The following is a 22767-nucleotide window of genomic DNA, read 5'->3' on the forward strand; positions in this document are numbered from 1 at the left end:
ACAATATGGTTGTGTTCAAGTCTAACGTAAACAAGTTCTTGATGAGCCGTTCCATATAAGTTAACAAATTTACAGAATTTCCATTACTAATGATTACTATATTGTCCAATTTCTACTGTACACTCTTTAACCCTTATCCTCAAGTGGCCTCTTGGCCTTCATAATGTGGTGATTCCTGTATAAAAAAAAAATGTCTAACTATCCAACGAAATAGACAGCAGAAACCGGAAGTCAAGCAGCCAATCTCGACTACAACCGATTTGTTTTCTTAAATTTGAACTGACGTGTAAAAGAGAATTGTTTGAGAAACCGGGTATTGAAAGGCACTACAGATAATAAATATATATCCACCCCGCCACACAACGTTTCATGAGTAAAAAAACCTTTCACTCTGTTTCCATAATGAGATGTTTTCTTTTTTTTTTTCTTATAGCGATTGATAGCTTTATTTACATATATACTTTCCAGTTTGAGACGTTTTATCTCTTCTTTTATAACTTCAATGGTTGAGACGTTATATTAAATGAATACTAGAAGAATACGCTTACCAGGACAGATAAAATGAATTCTGCAGAGCAAACAGTTTTGCGCTACGAAAATTAAAATCAAGCTTTCTACTCTAATAGTTTCTTCTATAGGACTGCTGGACTTTGGAATTCTACCCCAGTTTCCTGCTTCCCCGACTTTACTGACATGCAGAAATTTAAATGTAATGTGAACAGATATCTTGCTTTTAAATTTCATACATAGTGTCCCTGAAAATACGGTCTCAAATGGTAGCCCCTTACATTCAAGTGGTAATATATCTTGTTTATGAGTGATTAAGAGTTTAATCTTCCTAACCCTACATGGCTGATATATCAGCAATAGCAACATAGCAACGTAGCTAAAAAGACGACACGGACGGTATTTTGGCTTGCTAATCGTTTTCTTATTATTTATATGTGGACTAGCTGGGGTGCTCAGTGTTGCCCGGATGTTTGGAGGTGTGTGTTGAACAAAACAAAAAAATGTGGCAGTAGGCAGGCAGGCTCAAACCCGTACCGCAAATGAGGAAAAGAAAGTGAAAAAAAGATGATAGTGAATTGAATGAGTTGGTAATTAAGTTTTGCCCGGGTGGAGGATATTGGCACAAGGACGGAATAAAAAACAAAAAGATAAAGAGAGAGAAAGGATCGAACTCGAAAACGTAGGGTAATTAGTCTTCCTCGCTAACCATTATGCCACAGCGGATAGTGAATTCAAGGAGTTGGTAATTAACTTGAGAATCGTAGGAGTCGACGCAGAAATGAAAGTTGCTTTTAAACCTGGCCGAGGGCCAGTTAAGCTTTCTGCTTTCTGTCATGGTATTTAATTGCTTCCTATCAAAAGCAAATTAGACACTATGTCGTTTATAATGTGGGGGGAAAAGCAGCTCTCCCCAAAAAGGGAGCACTCTGGCAGTATCCGAATAAATAGTAATTGTCTCAGTACGAAGGGTTTCCCCTACATTGACCAAGGACGAATTACAGAAGACCAGGGGGTGTGTTTGCTTCGATTAGTTTCACTTTATTTATATGAAAAAGACAAAAAAACAATGAGGGAATTTTTTAAAACTTGATCAAAAAAAAAAAAAAAAAAGATAGAGATGATGATCGTTTGCGAATCTGAGATATTACGGTCTAGGAAGTACAAGAAAACTTCTGGAAACAAACCGACGCGAGAACCCACCACCCAAAAAGCCTTTCATGGACATACACAAAAGCTTGCGCCCATTTGTCTTTTATATATTAGACTAGCGGGGGTGCTGGGCGTTGCCCGGGTGTTTGTAGGTGTGTGGAAAAAAAAGAAAAAATGTTAGTAGGTAGGCAGGCTCGAAACCATGACGTGCAGGTGGAAAAAAAAAGTGAAATTTTGCTCATGGAAGCAAGTTCCGGTTAGGGTTAGGTACAGAAAAGGAGGAATGAAAATTATTTACAATGGTTGCTAAGAGAAACGATGAGCTTCATCTAGTACCAGATTCATGATAATTAAAAGGATATTATGTACTAACGATTCCCCGCTTAGCAAGTCCCAAAAACCACTAGAGGATAAGGGTTAATCAGTTTCACATGTGAACGGTGAGACACCAGAGTTAGTTTAAGTAACAATGGTTACAGCTGGACAAAATTTGTGTAAGAGGACAGCTCAACAAGATAATTTTTAAATAATAGGTGTTGCATATGGCGGCACCACCATTTTATTACATAAGAGAACATCCTCTCCTGACTTTCACGAAAAACACCCGTCTAGCTGAAGCCACTGTCAATAACTTCACCCACTCTTTATCTGTGCCTAAACTTAAACGTAGATTCCATGTACAAAGCTTATTTCTTAGAACTGCACGCCTGTGGAACTCTCTTCCGTTTTCCTGCTTTCCAACTGACTACAATATGGTTGTCTTCAAGTCCAATATGAACAAATTTTTGATGAGCCATCTCCTTTAAGTAATCCAATTTACCAAATTTCCACTACCAACGATTACCACATGTTTCCTTTGACCTCTGTACACTCATTAACCTTTATCCTTGAGTGGCTACCACGCCTTGATAAGTGAGGACTCCTTTGTAAAAAAAAAAAAAAAATAAAAATAAAAAAAAAGGACAGCTCAACAAGATAATCTGAAATACCGGGTGCTGCATATGGCAGCAGCGCCCTGCAAAAACTAACGTCATCAAAATCGGCCGACAATCACAAAATAAAAATATAAAAATTACCCTCGATTTAATGAACATCAGATTCTTAACGTGAGAAATATGCGAATGCTCAGTGTGTGTGTGTGTGTGTGTGTGTGTATGTGTGTGTGCGCGCATATATATAAAAACAGGTTAATATTTTTCAGTGAAGCGGCCAATAAAGTTTTAATAAGGTTAATGTAAGAATGCTCAATACCGAATTAGAGTCAGATATACTTTTTATTAGTTTTACATAAACATTAATATGTCACTACACATTTATGAGCATGTTTCAGTCAGGCAGTTACAAGTAACTAGAGACCTCTTCAGGCGATATTGCTTGTACACAAGTTTAGTCAGTACATTTTGGCTAACCGAAACATGCTCATGAATGTGTGATGACATTAATGCTCATGTAAAACAAATAAAAAGCATATATATATATATATATATATATATATGATGAAAATTATGGAAATAATATTTCAACATCATGGATAGACGAAATAGGAACAAACCAAAATCATGTTCATCAACGTTTTGTCTTTATTTGAAGACTTCCTCAAGATGATTGATTTGAGTAAAAAAAACAACAAAAAAAAAAAACAATTGTCCTGCCATATATTTTATACAACATATATAAAATATTCTAACTTCCAGTTGTTGAATACTCTCTGACTGTTTACTATGATGCCTGCCAACATGGCACTTATAGACTCTTAACTTCAATTGTTGTGTTAATAGCTAGTGGCATTTAGGTAAAGATCTTAGCCCACACGGTCAAAGGTACATCTTGTTGTTTACTTTTATGAGCTTGCTGCTATCCATCAAGAACTTCTACCAGACATGAGCACACGTTCATTCCTATTGACCTTTATCAGGTTCATCAACTTATTTGGTGTACCTTCAAATTTGTACTCCGATAAAGCCAAGTCATTCTTAGCATCGGGCATTATATTATCAGACGTCTCTGACGAATTTAAGGAACATTTCAAGCCTACTTCTATTAATCCCCTTACCATCCCCTTCATTCCGCTTAGCAGGGGTGGGGGGCACGGAAAAGGTTGATTAAAACTGTTAAAGTGTTTGAAAAACTAATGGGTAGGAGGAAGGTTGGTTATTTTGAATTCCCAACCGCCCTCTCAGACGTGCAAACGCCGGAAATGATATGCCACTCGCGTTTATTTCAGCATCGGATAGAGGTCTTGACATTCTGACCCCTATCCACTTTCTGCAAACAAGTTATCACCCCCCCCCCACTTGCTAATCAACAATTACGGTTCCAAGGAACTGTGCCCAGATCCTCCTAATGGAACTACACTTCTTCGTTTGCTTGAACTAAGGGACAAATTTATTAACAAATTTAAACATATTTGGCATAACGTCTTCTGTCCTACTTGTTTGGTTGCCAATGACGGACCAGTCCCTATGATGTGCTGTGACTCATGTTTCAGTTGTAGGAGATTAATCAGCAAGACACCTTGAGGGAGTGGGTTTGTCTGAATTGTTGCAATATTTTTGCCCTATAATGGGGTATGATCCCGCACAGTTGGGAGATTCTATTTATAAACGATGCTGCTAGAAACTGATGAATCAAATTACCAACAAATCAGAAACCAGAATTGCTCCATAAATATTAAACCTTTCTGTAACTTCGCATATGTTTTCTTCGTGTCAAACAGGAAGAATCTTTTGGATTGGATTCCAACTTGAGAACTGTCTACTGAGAAGCAGTCACCTCCAGGACTTGTGTAGAACAACTAACCATCGGAAACTGTTCTGTATACTGAGAAGCAGTCACCTCCAGGACTTGTGTAGAACAACTAACCATTGGAAACTGTTCTGTCTACTGGGAAGCAATCACCTCCAGGACTTGTGTAGAACAACTAACCATCGGAAACTGTCCTGAAACTAAACATGGCTTACACTTCTCGATAAAATTTAACAATTTCTTATATTCCTCAATTGTGGTCATTGACTTGAGATAAAATCACGTTTTTCTTATTGTTAATAACTGATCTTGACAAACTAGATTTATTGCATATAATATTAATATGATATTTATAGATATTTTCATATTTTTATATAAATTCAGCTAACAGCAGCCAGAGACAAATATTTAAATTCAATAATGATAATTAACTGTATTAAAAATGAAGTCCCTCAGAACAACCTTTGTTACCTGTCAGTTATTGACAGTTTTAAATTACCTCATTCTAATTAGAAAAAAGTAATGAATAATCATTACTTTTTTCTCCTTTCCTTGGCAGTGTGGGAGAAATTCTACAATTATAAGCAAGCCCCTCATTGGCCTCGCGCTGTCATTGTTTAAACCAATCAGATTGGTCGAGATTTTAACTGCCGAGTGATGGACTTGGGTTTTTGAATGCCTTTTCTTTTTTAGTTCCAGTAACAGCAGCCGTTGAAGAAACACGGAACTCAACTCTCTCTGGATTTGAGGCATTTGGCGGCTCTATCCCTCGTCTCTTTGAGACTTATTTTAAAGCTTAAATGATTAGGCTAAGTTATTATTATATATGTCTCACAGAGACTTTTTAAGGTCAGAATTATTGACCTGTCATTAATGAAAGTTCTTTCAAATAAACATTCTGTTGGAACTTTTCTGATGTCAACTCTAGTCAAGAATTGAATCCAACACCAGAAGGCATCATGCCAACCCATTCAAACAGCTGTAATTAATCTGATCTTCGAACAGTGCTGAACCCGAATTCCAGTTTCTGATGAAAATAAAAGGACTATTACCTTTCGAGGTGTTACCAGCTCTACTCGGAGGCAAAATAAGCATTTCCTTTTTTTTTTTTTGCAAAAAAGAATGAAGAAAATTTGTGTCAAATTTTAGAGGTATGCTTTGTTGCAATTGTTGATTTTTTGTCACCGTCTTGGAACTCAAACAGGTGAGAAGAAAATTCTTACAATACATCAAAGACTTTTCTATATATTTGTTTTAATATATGTTGAATTCTGGACTTACACCGAAATTCATAATTGATACTCGTTTCAGTACTTGTTAAGACATTAAAAAAGAATCGATCTGTCGATTCTATGTCGCTTTAAGCCAAAATAACCGTACTTACTTGATTCTAATTTCGAAAATAGTAATGTATCCAAAAATTACGAAAATTCATCGAGCAGTAAATTATTTATAATTAATAGTAATATTTACTGAAAATCGGGCGAAATTGCTTTTTCCCTAGATGTAAATACCTTGAAGATTGCGAATACAGGGACATACTTATCCCCCTTTTCAACACTTTAATGGCGAACTTTTTTAAGACCATAGCAACAGACTCTTTTTATTTATTTATTTATTTTTTTTTTTTTTAACCTAAAACACAATAGCAGTTGTCCTACTCAATGAATTTTCGTAATTTTTGGATATATTACTATTTTTGGCATGACAGTTAAGTAAGTAGTGTTGTTTTGGCTTAGAACGGCATTTTTTTTTTAAGCGATCTGTCGACTATATCTTAACAAGCAATCTTGTTTCATATATCTAATGGATTTTTGGCATCTGTCCATCTATACTATTAATTGTACTAGGTTTCAATGCTCAATTCAAAAGAGGTGGAATAGTGTGATACCCTTTTTGTCATCAATGGACCATCCTCTCAGGCATTACCTCCTCCTATTTAGAAAGTGTGCAATCATGTCAACTGAAAAATCGAAAGTAATACATACAAATATAACTTTTATCAAACAATAAAATTTAATCCTTAATTGGAATTCATTTTTGAGATTAGGATTAATTTATTTTTATTTCGGACTATTATTCTCATCTTTATTAGTTGTTGTTTTCATCTTTATTGATCGTTGTTTTTCACGGCCAACTATTCCTCTGGCCTTCGTCTGACGAAGGCCAGAGGAATAGTTGGCTGAAACGTTATAAAAAAAAAAAAACAACCAATAAATATGAAAACAACAACTAATAAAGATGAGAATGATAGTTCGAAATAAAAATAAATTAATAAATAAAATTTAATTTTCTACCCAACTGTATAGTTTTAATGTTCCGAAACGGTTTTATTTATTTACCACCTTTTTTTTTTTTTTTTTAATGTAAGATTTCGGCTACAGTAAAAATCCAATATGCCCGTGCGTGCCCGATCTATACAAGTTTCATTCCTTAAAAAATAGACTTTACGGTAAAAATGCGTCAGTTTTAAGAATTTGGGCATTTGTTGTCGAATGTATTGTGTTTTAGGGTTAATTCTTTAGAAACCTATCATTTAACATGGGGAGGGAGTTTTATAACTATTCTGTACTTTCACTTAACAATTCAATCCGAAATTTTTAAAGGTAAGTCTTCCGGTGGTCAACCAGCGCACTTTCACCGACTTTACTTTAGCCACAAGTCCGACTGACACCTGCGGACTTATGGATACCCTCCCTCCCACTTTTTTTTTTAACTATCTTTTTTAACACTGGAATTAGAGATAATTACTAAACCATCTTTGATCGACTCGTGTTTAACCAAGTCAAAGTGGTAAAAACATATTCAGAGATAAGTCTCAGTTTCCACACTTTAAAATAATACAGGTCGATAGAAAAACATTTTAATGCGTGTAGTAACAGTTATTCGTTGTATATTTTAATTATTTTCGATTTCTCGACTGTTAACTATTATGCATGATTGCTGAAATTCTGATGAAGAACTTAAAATTTACAATAAATTTTGAAGGCTTGTTAAAACTCAATTTATCTACTTTCGCATTTTCAACTAACAATTTAATTAAGATATCGTGAAAAAAAAATATTAAAAACGAAAGATCAACCGGAAGTGATATGGAAACAGTAATCGTAGGGATTACTGTTCAATTAATAACTGTTAAATACAAACAAATACCAACACAATGCAAAATCATCAATTTATTAAAATGATAATAGCAGCTGTGCCTATCTGTAAAAAAAAAATAATGAAGGATTTTTTTCATTAATGCAGTGGGTGCTATATGGAAAAACGAAGAAAGACCTGTAGCCTTTTAGGAAGTTTTCAACGTTTCGTCCTCATTTTCGAGGGACTTTTTCAGGGAGTGATAGAGATGATTGAGGAATAAAATAAAATATACCATGATGAGCAGAAAATCCATCATATATATATATATATATATATATATATATATATATATATATATATATATATATATATATATATATGAGAGAGAGAGATGTATAGAATTTGAACTGAGCTGTTATTTTTCAATTTTATTATTATTATTATTATTATTATTATTAAAACGAGATAACCATAACCTAAGTTTTGGGTTTAGTTCGGTTCAGCTTCTGCAGAACCATAAAACAAAATTTTTATGCTAAAATTCATTTAAAAAAAAAAAAAAAAAAATGAATATTGGCTCTTTTTTATGATAGGGGCGCGTATGAAAACCGCCCTGTGTTTTAATTTAGTATCAACCGTAATACTTAATTTTAACACGACCTTTGCTTTTAAACTTATTAAATTACAGCTTTACAAATATGTGCTTGCTTGTCGTATCTTCAAACTGGACTGTAATTTTTTAAACTACAAATCAGAATAATTTTAGAGAACTGACGTCTCTTAAAAAAATTAAAATTAAAAATGGGATGATTAAATCGTACACAATATCGGGCTTGTCCTTCAGGCTTCAACGGACACGCGAGAAAATGAAAGCAAGAAAATATTTAAAAAAAAAAAAATGCGTATTATATTTTTTAAAGAACTATTTTTAAGGCGTTTCTTTTTTTTCCTTTTTTTTTTTTAGTAAATGAAAATATACGGTTCTTATTTAGAATTCAACCTAATTAAAAAATAATACGGAACAGATATGTCATATTCCAAAAATCACTTAAATTGATAAAGTAGTTTTATTTTTAACGAATAACATCACATTTTATGAGTAGACAAAAAGGGACTGTGTCGCGTTGTCATTTTTTTTGGGGGGGGAAAGGCCAGATAAGTCCACAATAATTCAAACTTGTGAGAGCAGCTTTGTATAGCTAATTACACATTAATCGCCTTTAAATGATTTAAAAATTATTTTCTTATATATATAAGAAAATAATTATACACACATAGACATACACACACTTGATCAATTTACGTGATTTTTGGAATATGACATTTCCGTTCAGTGACGGGTACGTACAGTTTTTATTTATTTATTCATTTATTTTTTTTAGAAGATTGAATTCTAAATAAGGACCAAATAGACTCACCTGTGATCTTAACATTGTCGGAATGTTATATATAATTTAGGCAGCTCAATCTGCTCTGGCGATAAGCGCACCGCACCTGCGTCGAACAGACGTTCGTTTCTGTTTAATTTGGTCCGATTAGTCGCGTCCAGGATCTTTTTTTTTTTTTTTTTTCCTTCTTTTTTTGTACGCGTTAATATCACATGTTGGGGGGAAAAAAAATGAACTGGCGACGATCGGTTTTATGTCGAATTAATTTGGTACGTACGGAGAGGAGAGGCTACGTGTATATAAATAAACTGCTAATAATAATATATGTATAAAAAGAAATTTAAAAAAAAAAAAAAAAAAAGACACGAAGAATTTTTTTTTTTAAATCCAAGGCTTGGAATATACTTCCGAGTTTCAAAGGCAGTCCCGTGTTGCGCGTGGGAATGATAGTACGGTATCTCCAACTGAACTGAGGAATATCGACCAGTGAAGGGAGAGATGAAGAGAGAGAAACATTAATTTTTGGAATGGTGGAACGGGGGGGGGGCATTTCATAATAAAATCTCGCTCCAGAGAAAGGTACAAAAATAAATAAATAAATAAAAATAATGATTAAATTAAATGACAATATAAGTAAATTATTTACTTTTTGTGTTCGTTTTGTTTCCGCTTTTTTTTTTTTTCATTCGTTTTCTTCTTTATTTATCCCCCTCTCTTTCTGTTGTCTTTATTATTTCTATCTCTCTTTTATAATTCTTGTTTCTCCACACCTCTCTCTTTCCTTTTCTTAGTCTTTATTTTTCTCTTTTCGTCTCCTTCTCTTATTCGCTGTTCCCGTCCCATCTTTCTTTCTCTCTCTCTCTCTCTCTCTCTCTCTCTCGCCCCGTCCCCTGTTTCATCTCTTTCTCTCATTCTCTCTCTATCCCTCCCTTCTCTACTTTCTCTCCGTCTCTCTCTCCTCTTATTTCTTATTAATTGTTTCGCGCGTTTTTTTCTCCCCCCCCCCCCACTCCCTTCTCTTCCAAATGGTAACTTACGCGCTCAGATTTCGGCACGCGCGTGCGTGCGTACACGCGCGCACACACACACACACACACACACACACACACACACACACCTGTCTGCGTTCAAGAAAGAAAGAAAAAAAAAAGAAAAACGATATTGTGCTCCTCCTCTTCACACAAATCGGATCTTTTCTCCGGCTCAGAGACAAATACTATTTCTTGCTATTTGTTATCTTATTTATTTTTTCATTAATTTTAAAATAATTAATTCTCTTTATGTTAAGCACGTTGAGGCTATAGTCAATATTGTCTACTTTTTTTGACTTCCGGTTTCTTCTCCGCAAATGGGACGACGGTGACAAGCAAGATATGGCTCCCTTCTAATTAATGATTATCTTGTTGCCACATAACTTTGGAGGCCCTCCCCATTTCTCCGGGTTAAGAATGGCTTTCTTGACTGCATGATCACGTATAATTGTTTAGCTAAGCGGATAGAAAAACCGGAAGTCAAAATCTGCAAACAATCTTGACTTTAACACACGTTGACACACAGCATCGGTTCTTGCCAGATTACTGAAGTTAAACGACGTTGAGCCTGGTCAGTAGGTGACCATTTGGAAATACAAGATGCTGGAAGAGGAAGAAGGACAACAATACTCTGCTCTATCGTTATTTTCAGGTGCTTGACTGAGCTCCAATCAATGGTCGCCCTCTTTGCAACAAACACTCGTCTAGCTGCAACAACTGTAAATTATTTTGCTTACTCTTTAACAGTGCCTAAATCTTAACAAAAATTCCATGAGTAAAGTTTCTTTCCTAGAACTGCCTGTCTGTGGAATACATTACCGCAGAGTTGCTTCCCAACTGACTATAACATGATCGTTTTCAAGTCTAATGTAAATAAGTTCTTGTTGAGCCGTCCTCTTAAATAATCAAACCCTATACAAGTTCCGCCATTACCGACACTCATTAACCCTTATCCTCGAGTGGCGTCTGGGCCTTGATAAGTAGTGACACCATAGTAAAAAAGAAAAAGAACTCCCATTAACGAATTAGCAGATTGAGGATCGCAAATATGTCTGCTATTCCTCCGCTATGTAATGGTCATCATGTTATTTCATCCGCTAAGGATATATACTCTTTATTCTGCTGTTGCTTCTCGCCCATCTACCTCAGATCAATTGAAATACTCATCTAATCTAGAAGTTAACATAGGTTGTAAATTGGGGTATGAAATGGTTTGTTTCGTTTAATCCTATTAAAACTCGGTCCTAGATATGACCTAAAACTATATCCGATGATGAGGCCCCAGCTTGCGGGCCTTGGGGAGTATGGAGCCACCCTTTAATTGCCATTGCTCCCAGGTCCACTCTGACTTGGAGTGGTAGTACCTGTTAGGGTCCCAACTATGGTTTAAATAGAATCCAACTTAAAAAAACAAATATACTCCATTAAAAATCGTTCCTCAAAATAACTAGATCCGGCATTAAGTAACCTGAAAAAGGGTTGATATGCCGTAAAACAAAAACAACCAACCAACCAACCTATTAAAACTCAGCTTGTATCTTTTAATTGTAGGCGTGAACCTTTTCTTCCAGAGATTCTCACAGAGGGCTCAGCTCGAGGATAAATCAACTGAAACTTCTTGGTCTTTCTTTCCCATAAAATCTTTCTTGGAATACATATATATTAGGGCCATTGCTCTTTCTGCTTATCGTCAAGTAGATTCTCTATATTGTTTTGAACGCTTTCTCACGTCACTACCAGACTCTGTATAAAGTATTGTTGCCCTATTTAGGCTGGTGAATCTCGGTTCCATCTGAGAGTTCTTGATAAAGTGTAAAAATGTATCTGCAATTTGATTGGCTCCTCTTTATCTTCTTCGTTGCAACCCCTCTCTCTCTCACAGACGTCATGTTGCTAGTCTCAGTCTTTTCTATAAATACTATTATAGCATGTGTTCTTCAGAATTGTCCGATCAATTCCCTGCTTCCTTTGTTCCAGCTCATTTGACTCGGTGGTCTTCATCAATTTGCTGTTTTCATACACCACTGTAATACAGCTTCCTATTCCAATAACTTCTTTCAAAGAAATGCAAGCTTGTGGAACTCTCTTCCTGCTGACTGTTTTCCTTCGGCTATTAACCTTTGTCTTTTCAAGACTAAGGTCAATAGGCATTTCCACTCTTTATGTTATTTTTATTTTTACATAGGCTTCACCACTTATCAAGGCCAAGAGGTCACTCGAGGATAAGGGTTAAAGAGTGTACAGTAGAAATTGGACAATATAGTAATTGTTAGTAACGGAAATTCGGTAAATTTGTTAACTTATATGGAACGGCTCATCAAAAACTTGTTTACCTTAGACTAGAAGACTTGATAATTATCTTTTGCTCTTGTTAGCTCCTTACATTAAGTGGTTTTACACCTTGTCTGGAGTGATTTCTCAATGTAAAAATACCTTGAAGTTCACACGGAAAGGAAAGAATTTAAAATAATTTTGGGGGCATTTTTCACAATAGTTAACAAAGCAAAAAGGGATGAAAAAAATATACAACAAATAAATGTTACCATGGGCAAGATAAGTTACTCTTCTACCTACCTGGATAAGTTTTATGTTCTAACTTATTTTAAAGCGGTTTTTTGACTTAAAAATAAGTTATCTGAAGTCTATTTTGTTAGAACAAAAAAAATTGTGGCCTCCTTGCAGCAAAGTTTCGATAAGCAATAAAAAAAAAAAAAAAAATCGAAAATTAAAATATTAGTACAATTGTATCTGATAAATATCAATGTTCTACCAGTATTTCACTTAATTTTCGATTTTTGATCAATTATCGAGGCTTAACATGCCTGCAAGAAGAACCCCATTTTTTTTTATATATAACTCCCTCTTCATACTAATTTTGTTTCAATTTAAAAAAAAACAAAAGCTTTAAATATGTCAAAATGCCAAAAACTTCTCCAGGTAGGTAGAGGAGTAACTTATCTTACTTTTGGTAAGATTTATTTGTTATATATATACAGGGCAGAACCATAAAATTGTCGCCCTAGAAAAGATGACATGATTCCATTTCCGTTTGATGAAAACCGGTTTACTTTTTCTGTTGCAGACCATCTACTAGTCGGCCAGTTGTGTATAAATCCCAAGAGTGATAAGAAAGACCCTTTTATCATGCCTGAAAGTGACACAATGTTCAACAAGCAAGATCGGAGATGTGCCGCTGTACAACTCATGCTTTCTAACGATCCAAGTTATGACAACAGGACCATTGCCAGCACCTTCAAAATGCACCGCTGAATTGCCACGAATAACAGGGACGTGCCCAGGCTGATGAAAACAAAGTTTCCTGCCATTGTTATGAACTTTGGTGTGGTTTCAAGTGAGGGCCACATCATACCACCTGACATCTCCGAAATTGGCTTGAAAGTCAACACCAAAATGTATCTGAGTGTGGTGATCCCCTGGTGCAATCAGGTGACCACTGGCAAAATTTGAGTGTGGCAGCAGAACTCGGCGTCGGCCCACAAGTCACAAGAGACGGGCTTGGCCTCACTTTCTCTCACTGGCCTCCTCTGCACTCAATCTGACCCGCTGGATTACTTTGTTTGGTCATAAATCGAGATCATCCCACAACACCAAAGCCAGCCTGATTGCCATCATCCACCAAGTATTCGCCAATCTTCCGCCAGCACTTGCTCCCAGTTCCAGACCCATATCAGGGCGGTAATCGTACCTAAATTGATTCTTTCAATAAAAATTTTAAAATAAAGCCGGTATTGTTTTCTTTAGGAAGCACTTTTATCGTTCCACCTTGTATTACTGCTTTTTTTTTTTGTTGGCTATTGTTAAAAAAAATGTCCATTTTTTTTTTTATTAAACTTATAAATAAAAATTATGAAGACAGTGTTTAACGATAAAAAAAAAAAGCTAGTATATCTAATAATATCGCAAATTTCAAATGATATCTCAAAAGTGCCATTATTTTATTGAAGCCAAGTGTGACATGGAAGCCATGTGTGACACAATAAAAGACAGTCAGACCATCCGCAATCAACATCTCAATGGACTACTAACCTTGAAAGATTTTTATATTTCCAACGGAAAAATGATTCTAAAAAGAAAAAAAAAACCTTGATAAAAACCTATGTGTAACGCTATACATGTTACACAAATAGACCCAACACGTTGTAGACTCAGTCGCAAAGGAACATAAGACAAGTAATAACTCAACTCCTTTGTTTTTTGTAACAACGACATTTCCTCATTCTCTGGCCATGCATGATTTCTTGTTACGGCTGTGATGTCATTCATGTCTCTAACGTGATTGTTTTTTTTTATAGTCTTTACTAGAGGGTGGGCTTTGCCCGATCGTAAAATATGCTTAATATGATATTTTAATTTGTCTAGATTCCGTATATATTACTATATAGGTGTGATAAAAAATTAATAAATAAAAATAAACCAAGGTGAATGTACAAAATGTATAACAATTTTTTTTTTTTTCAATGTTGACCCCTTAAAAACTATTTTAACCGGCTAAAGACCCAGAAAAGAACAGTCCATAAAAAATCCAGTCATTTGAGGCTCCCTAGCACTGTTCTGTAACTTTTAGTTTCGGAGGAGATAGAGTTTGAAAACATGAAGACGGACAGACAGACGTCCATCTAGCCTTTTATATATTAGATTTTTCCCTACCGGAGATGCCATTTTACATGCATTTGTATAATTTGTTACATATGGTTTAAAGTTTACTCATTTATTTCTTTATGCCATATAAGCGACATGTGGCATAAAGAAATAAATGATTAAACTTTTTACATATAAGCGACATGTGGCACAAAAATAGCGAAACTGACCAGGGAGACTATTAGGCCACTGCAATCAACACCTCGACGGACTTCCATACTTGAGAGAACACAAAAATGATTACAAAAAAGAAAAGACGCTTGAAAAGGACTTTATATGGATGCCATCCTTTCATCATGAAACTTTCTCATTCATTTCTTTAACATAAATATATAATTTATTTCATAGAAAAAAAAAAAATTATCGATTTTTGGTTTCTTAAATTTCTAACAGAAATGCAAAGTCAGCACAATATCAGAGACGAACAAAACATATTTTTAGAGTTGGAGGAGTGTTTAGCATTGGAAGAGAATCACCGGTACAAGTGCTCGTATTTTATAGATCTAGAGAAAGATAACTTCTGTCTGCTTCCGGTTCGTCCAAGGGGCATAACTACCACCTCTACAATATTGACATGAAGTAATCAGCAGTACAACAGGCCGAGCATGCAAGGTCTCCTCCACGAGTGAAAAGTTTACTTTCATCATAACTAATGTTTGTGAATATTTTTTTTTTTAATCCAAGGCATGGTTAATGAGAAAAGTGTGAACAAACGAACGGACGAATTGAAAATATGGTGATGGAACAGGCACAGGAATGCAATGTTGCTGTGATGGGACAGGGGTTAGAGCTTGGTTGATAGTGTGAGGCCTACTAGGTTTGATATGCTTTTTTAGCCCTTGTCCAAGCAGGAAAGACTAATGGTGGATGCACCAGCCCAAATGTGGTAACAATGCTCCATACATGGGTGAATACAAAAAATGGAATCCAAGTTGAAGGCAATTTTTTTAATCTTCAAAGAATTCACAATCTGAATGTTTAAAAATAAAGAGTCAGAATCGGACTTTATACTTTTCGATTCTACAACCTGCGAACTGTTAAGTGGGTACTTATGGGTACTTATGTAGAATAAGAACCATGCTATCATCAGAATCTTTCAGGCAGTTTACGTAAAACGCTGTAAGGTGCCGGATGAAAGTTTTCCAATTTCTTTTTCTTGAAAATGCTGGTCAATTTTTTTTCGATGAAAAATATATTATTTCTGTTATTATGAAAATAATTCAATCAAAAAAAATTAAAATACTCGTTTTGTTGTTACGAAGAAAATAGAATTAATAATTATTGGGAAATTTTTTTTTGAAACTTTGTAAGAAAGTTAAAATTAAAATTCAAGAAAAAAAAACACTCGCTGTAAGGTAAGTTTAATAAATAAATATTTATTTTTTTAATAAAACAACTGATAGCAAGCAAAAAAAAAAACTTGATTTTTTTTTCTTTTTTATGATTTTTTTGTTCAAATCAAGATAAATATTTAATTTTTTTCTAATAAAGCAATGACAAATATATTTAATCAACAAATACATTTTGATAAAGCTGACATTTTCCTGGATAATTAGTTTTTTTAGACAGAAAAACAAATAACATGCAGCAAATATGAGCTTTTTTATACATTTCTTTGATAGCAAACTTTTTCTTTTATTTTTTAATGATTTTTTTTTATTTTTCTATCATTTTTTTTTTTTTTTTTTGCTCAAATATATTTTTTTTTTTTTATAAAACAATGATAGCAAATAAAATGTTTTCTTAAATGGCTACTGTGATTTGTTGGCTCAGTGTTTCAGCACCTTTCAGCTTTTTTGGGTAAACTGACCAGAAAATTCCGGCGAATGAACGGTCCTTATTCAACACAAGTACAATTAAGTGTTACAGAAATAATAGAATAATCCGACATCAAATGAGGAAGAGTGTTGAGATCATTAATTTAGCCAGTAATAAATAGAATACTAGAAACTATCAGGACCTGTGGAAATTCCACAGAATTAAAAATATATTTAATCAACAAATCTATATATCTATAAAAGTGAAAGTGTGTGTGTGTCTGTCTGTGTACATTTCCCTACACAATAACTCTGTCAATTTTCAGTCTACAGACTCGAAATTTGATATACAGGGTATTCAGATTTGGGAAAATCTTTGTAATCCGTTTTAGGTCAGAAATTTGGCTATTAACGGGTCAAAGTTCAACGATTTGATTTTTGAGAACTCTACCAAACTCCTCTGACAATTTTGGGTCTAAACACTTGAAATTTTAGATATAGGTTCCTTAGACATGGATCTAATTAAATAACTTGATTTGAGCCCAAAACAATAAATGTTAAGGGTTCATAATAAGGGTCAAAGTTTTAAAAAATTACCGTTTTTTTTTTTTGCTCAGCATACACCTCCAAACACCCGAGCAACGCCGGGCACCTATGCTAGTATATCTATAAAAGTGAAAGTGTCTGTCTGTCTGTGTACATTTCCTTACACAATGACTGTCAATTTTCAGTCTACAGACTCGAAATTTGATATACAGAGTATTCAGATTTGGGAAAATCTTTGTAATCGGTTTTCGGCCAGAAAGATTAACTACAGAAGGATCAAGCGGAATATTATATTAATCTCGCACCAAAATCCAACTGCTCTATTCAAACATCAAATCAGTCCTACTGTATGGAGCAGAAACGTGGAGAACAACAAAAACCATCATCAGAAGAGTACAAACTTTAATCAACTCATACCATTAAAGAATGCTAAAGATCCATTGGTCAACTACCATCAGTAACACAGATCTCTAGGGGAGAACCAACCAAGTAGTAGTAGAAGAAGATGGCGATGGATGGGGCACACCTCGAGGAAACAACCAACAAAAATCACACCATAGGTCCTGACCTGGAACCCTCAAGGAAAGAGGCCGACCAAAGAACACCTGGAGAAGAGATCTGGAGGCGAACATCAAGCAGACCGGCTACTCTTGGGGGGAGGTGGAGCGAATAACCCAAGACCGTAGACACTGGTAGGTTGTTGTGGATGATCTATGCTTCTTCAGGGGCTCAAGGCTATGATGATGATGATGATGAAAGAATGGATGAGCATTCTTGGATTAGTAGATGTAGAACAGTTGAGGTTCAGTTTAGAGGGAAAAACCAAGGAAAATATGGTAGGAAATAATAAAAAAAAAAAAAAAAAAAAACAAACAGATTTATTAGAAAAAGAGGAATAAATAAAGTCTTGGACCCAGAGATAAGTTAGCTTGGATTGGTTGGTTGTTTTTATTTTACGGCATATCAACCCTTTTCAGGTTATTTAATGCCGAATCCAAAGATTTTGAAGAAAATTTTTTAATAGAATATATTTGTTGTTTTCAAGTCGGTTTCTATTTAACCCATAGTTGGGACCCTAACAAATACTACCGCTCCGGGTCAGAGTGGACCTGGGAGCAATGGTAATTTAAGGGTGGCTCCACACTCCCTAAAGCCCGCAAGCTGGGGTCTCACCACTGGATATAGTTTAAAGTCATATCCAGGACCAAGTTGTCTTGGAAGTCGATTTCTAAAAGTTGTCCAACACATGCCAGCATGTAAAACAGACATTAAACCAAATATGACAATGATATTTATCACGTGAATCATGGATGAAAATAAAACGAGAAAGATATGTCAGAGCTCTACAGACAAATTTATCTTTAGTTGACCTTTGACAACTAATTTTCTTTTTTTAATTTTCACCCCAAACAAGGCACAGAGCCACTTTGAAGTAGGGGGCTACTATCAGGGACATGTTGCCGGTGTATTATGAAGGGGGATGAGTAGCAAGATGTCTGTTCACATTACATTTGAACTTCTGCATATCAGTACAGTTGGGAAAGCAGAATCCCGGAAGGGAGTTCCAAAGTCTAGTAGTTCTGGGAAAGAAACTATTGGAGTAGAAGGCTTTCTTACACCAAGGGATTTCTACTGTGAAGGGGTGGGATTTAGCTGCTTGTCGGGTTTGTCAGGGGTATTCATGTCGAGGGGGTACAAGTGCTTGTAGTTCGTCAGAGCATTCACCATTAAAGTACTTGTAGAACAGGCAGAGGGATGCAACATTTTGTCGATGGGACAGAGGCTGCAGTCTAGATGACAGTTCAGGACCTATCAGGTTGGTGACTCTCTTTTGAACCATATCAAGGAGTGTGAGACAAGTAGCAGATGCACCAGCCCAAATGTGACAACAATGCTCCGTACATGGGCGAATGGTGGTCTTATAGAGGTACAGGATACTTTCAGGCGTAAGTAGTTTTCTAGCATGGTAGAGAGAGCCCACCTTCTTCGCAGCAGCCTTGGCAATGCTCTCAATAGCCAAATAGAAAAGTTACTAGCCAAACCCACATGATTTTTAGAATATGACATCTTTGTTCTATGACGAGTATGTATATCAAAGATTTTTCTGTGTTTTTTTTTTTAATAAGTGTAATTCTAAATATATACTGAATTTTATGTTGATACTTGAAGGTATGAACATTCGAATTTCCTCAGATGTTTTTTAAACAGCCTTTGTTAAAAAAAAAAAAAAAAAAGTATATTGTTTTGTTAAACCTTTTATTGTTTAAATAATTTGACTTTGCTAGTTTTATTAAAAAACAAAAAAAAAAGCTGAAAAGATATTTTTCCCTCAGTAGTGAGCTTTGCAAGAATGACGGTGAAAGAAATAGGATGGCCAAAAGATAAGTGTTGCTTTATTTCTGGTCGCTACTTTGAAAATCACTCGCAAATGCGACTGTTTCACTCGCAATGCAGAACCCTGTATGGTATATATAATGAAGAGATGTGAAGAAGATTAAATCTGGACAGTATAGGGAAATGGGTGCAGAACAGGAGACTTTGATGGTATGGTCACGTTGAAAAAAATGGATGAGATTTCTTGGGTTAGCAGATGTAGAATAGTTGAGATAGCAAGTCCAGTTTATAGGGGAAGCCTAAGGAAAATATAACAGGAAATGATATTGACAGACTGGGGAGAAAGAAAGATAAATAAAGACCTGGGCAGAGATAGGTTAGTTTGGAAGTCATTTTCTTAAAGCCATCCAATTGATGTCAGCATGCAAAACGGACGTTAAACCGAATATAATGATGATTAAATTATTAATAGTAACAGGGGTCATATTTAGCTATCCCCAACTCTTAACTATATAGGTCAGCGTTATCTGCCCCTAATTCCTTTTATCTTTGTAGGGGACTAAATTCTAGTGCTTCCTGCGTAGATAAAAGAAGTCTCTGGCGCGCATTAATACAGAACAACACGTGCCTGTTTATTTTTTTACTCTATCGTCTAGTCTGGAATATCAAGTTGAATAATGCCTATATTCACAATCACGCAAAACAAAGGTCTTCCTGTTTTCTATTAAGTTGGGTTAGTACATTTCTAACACAAGGTGGGCTTTTAATGTGGGGGGGGGGGGACCAGAAATGCGGGTATAGGAATATTTCTTTTTCTACCGATGAGAGTGGAAATCGGACCTTGGGTTTACATTTTTCAGCCTTGCACCTCCTGCTTCCTTTATTTATTTATTTTTTTCCGGCCTCAAAATCAACAGAGATTAGAGCAAGGTTTCCCAAATTTCAGGAAACCATGGAGCCCCTGAATAAAACAAAGGTTTTTCACGAAGCACTAACCAAATAATTTCTAAAATAAATACGAAAAACATTAATTTCTAATTTTAACTTATACTTGTTCATTAGTTGTTCCTATTCGTGATTTTACTAGATTTTGTTTTTGATTATTAAAAAAAAATGTCGCATTTTTTATTAATTTATTTATTTTTATTTATTCTTATTTACTTTTTCATGAACCATCCTGAAATTCTTTACACCTGTAATTAAGTATCATGCCTATTTCCAGTAAAAACAAAAAAAAAAAAAATGCACTTATGCAAATTAGGAAATGTGTGCGATAAAGAAAAGGAAAAAAAAAAAGGAGAAAAAATGCACCACATGCTCTGGACAGAAAGAAAGTAGATGTCTAACGTTTTCTTTTTTTTACACAGTGGTCACCACTTATCAAGGCCCGGACGCCACTCAGGGATAAGAGTTATTGCAAGTACATTACGTTAGTGTGGAGATTTGATGAAGTGTTTACTTAAGGGGGCGGTTCATTAGGAATTTGTTAACGTTGGACTTGAACACATCCAAGTTGTAGTCAGGTGGGAAGCAGGCAGACGGAACAGAGTTCCACAGGCGTGCAGTTCTAAGAAAGAAGCTTTGTTCATGGAATCTACGTTTTGATTTAAGCACAGATAAAGAGTAGGGGAAATTTTTCACAGTGAATTCAGCTAGACGGGTGTTTTTCGTGAAAGACTGGCGAGGGGAGACCAGAGATTGGAGTTCAGATGAGCACCTGCCATGGAAATAACGATAAAACAAGGATAGGCTCGCAACGTCTCTTCTGTGGGAGAGAGGTTGCAGGGTAGAGAAAAGGGTATCCCCCACTAAACTACGAAGTCTATTTTGTACTCTGTCAAGGCATGATAGGTTGTTTTTGGCAGCTCCTGCCCAGATATGGCAACAGTATTCCATCCTTGGATGTACTTGGCTTTTATATAGATAGAGAATTGCATCAGTAGTGAGATATCTTCTGGCGCGGTAGAAGGGTCCCACCATCTTTCCAGCGACCTTGGCAACAGACTTGATATACATGTTCCATTTCAGATCAGGAGTAAAAGTCAAACCCAGAAGCTTGTCAAAACACGGGGCCTCTCTCAGACGAGAGCCATCCATCCCAATTGATGCCAGATGGGGATCAGAGCGTTGAAGACGAGAATGGGTTGGCTGTACAAATGAAGAAATAGAAACACGTTCCAGGCTAAAATGAAAATGTGGCAGTGAAAGACTTTAAGTGGTGCCGAAAAGTTAACGATAATAAATGATTTTGTTAAAAAAAACAAAAAAAAATGCTTATACCAATTTTATTTATTTATTTCTAGTTTTACTTTTATGAATACTTAAGTAAAGTTTTATTTTATGAATTACTAAAGTTTTATTTTATGAATTACTAAAATTTTATTTTATGAATTATTAAAGTTTTATTTTATTAATTACTAAAGTAAAGTTTTATTTTATAAATTACTAAAGTAAAGTTTTATTTTATGAATTACTAAAGTTTTATATTATGAATTATTAAAGTTTTATTTTATGAATCACTTTTTTTTTTTTTTTTTTTTTTTTTTTTTTTACAAAGGCATCACCACATTATCAAGGCCCAGAGGCCACTCAAGGATAAGGGTTAAAGAGTGTACAGTAGAAATTGGTCAATATAGTAATCATTAGTAATGAAAATTTGGTAAATTTAATAACTTATATGGAACGGCTCATCAAGAACTTATTTACTTTAGACTTGAACACAACCATATTGTAGTCAGCCGGAAAGCAGGAAAACGGAAGACAATTCCACAGGCATGCAGTTCTAAGAAAGAAGCTTTGTTCATGGAATCTACGTTTAGGTTTAGGCACAGATAAAGAGTGGGGGAAATTATTGATAGTGTTTACAGCTAGACGAGTGTTTCTTGTGAAAGTTTGGCAAGGGGGGACCATAGATTGAAGCTCAGTTGAACACTTTCCATGAAAATAACGATACATCAGAGACAAACTCGCAACATCTCTTCTGTGAGATAGAGGTTGCAAGGAGGAGAAAAGGACATCTCCTACGAGGCTACGAAGTCTATTTTGAACTCTATCAAGGCAGGACAAGTCCTTTCTAGCAGCTCCTGCCCAGATGTGGCAACAGTATTCCATCCTTGGACGTACCTGGCTCTTATATAGGTAGAGAATAGCATCAGCAGTGAGATATCTACTGGATCGATAGAAAGATCCCACCATTTTTCCAGCGGCCTTGGCAACAGATTTGATATACGTGTTCCATTTAAGATCAGGAGTAATGGTCAAGCCCAGAAGCTTGTCAAAACTTGAGGCCTCCTGAAGACGAGAGCCATTCATTTCAATTGATGACAAATGTGGATTAGAATGTTGATGATGTAAAGAGAGAAGCTTGGTTTTAGATGCATTAAAAGTAACCAGCCACTTCTTTCCCCATTGTACTACGTGCTCAAGATCAGAGGAGAGAGAATTGGAGAGAACTTGGTCGTTTACTGTCTTAGATGTGGTACCATAAATGGTAGTGTCGTCAGCATAAATGTCTACAAATGATGTAAGGATATGATTTGGAAGATCATTAATGTAGATCAAGAA

At 35.3% G+C, this 22767-nt stretch overlaps 2 protein-coding genes across 11 annotated transcripts in view; one reads left to right on the forward strand and one right to left on the reverse strand.

The window, feature by feature from the left end:
• The window catches only part of LOC145249721 (E3 ubiquitin-protein ligase NEDD4-like), a 622527-nt gene that overhangs the window by 495637 nt on the left and 104123 nt on the right, over positions 1–22767 (reverse strand). For 2 of the 10 annotated variants that reach the window (XM_080111616.1, XM_080111612.1), the window contains exon 1: positions 8907–9143. The exons of 6 other annotated variants lie outside the window; for them this stretch is intronic. In XM_080111616.1, coding sequence (XP_079967742.1) covers positions 8907–8921 — 15 coding nt within the window. In that variant the 5' untranslated portion in view covers positions 8922–9143. Of the gene's footprint in view, positions 1–8906; positions 9365–22767 lie in introns of those variants that run through there. 2 more of the 10 variants (XM_080111619.1, XM_080111613.1) reach the window with 2 other exon arrangements.
• Positions 1–22767, forward strand: part of LOC145249724 (complex I assembly factor TIMMDC1, mitochondrial-like) — a 227470-nt gene that overhangs the window by 31509 nt on the left and 173194 nt on the right. The window lies entirely within an intron of this gene.

Source organism: Euprymna scolopes, chromosome 28, assembly GCF_053919585.1.
Source record: "Euprymna scolopes isolate OS-2025 chromosome 28, ASM5391958v1, whole genome shotgun sequence".
NCBI lineage: Eukaryota > Metazoa > Mollusca > Cephalopoda > Sepiida > Sepiolidae > Euprymna > Euprymna scolopes.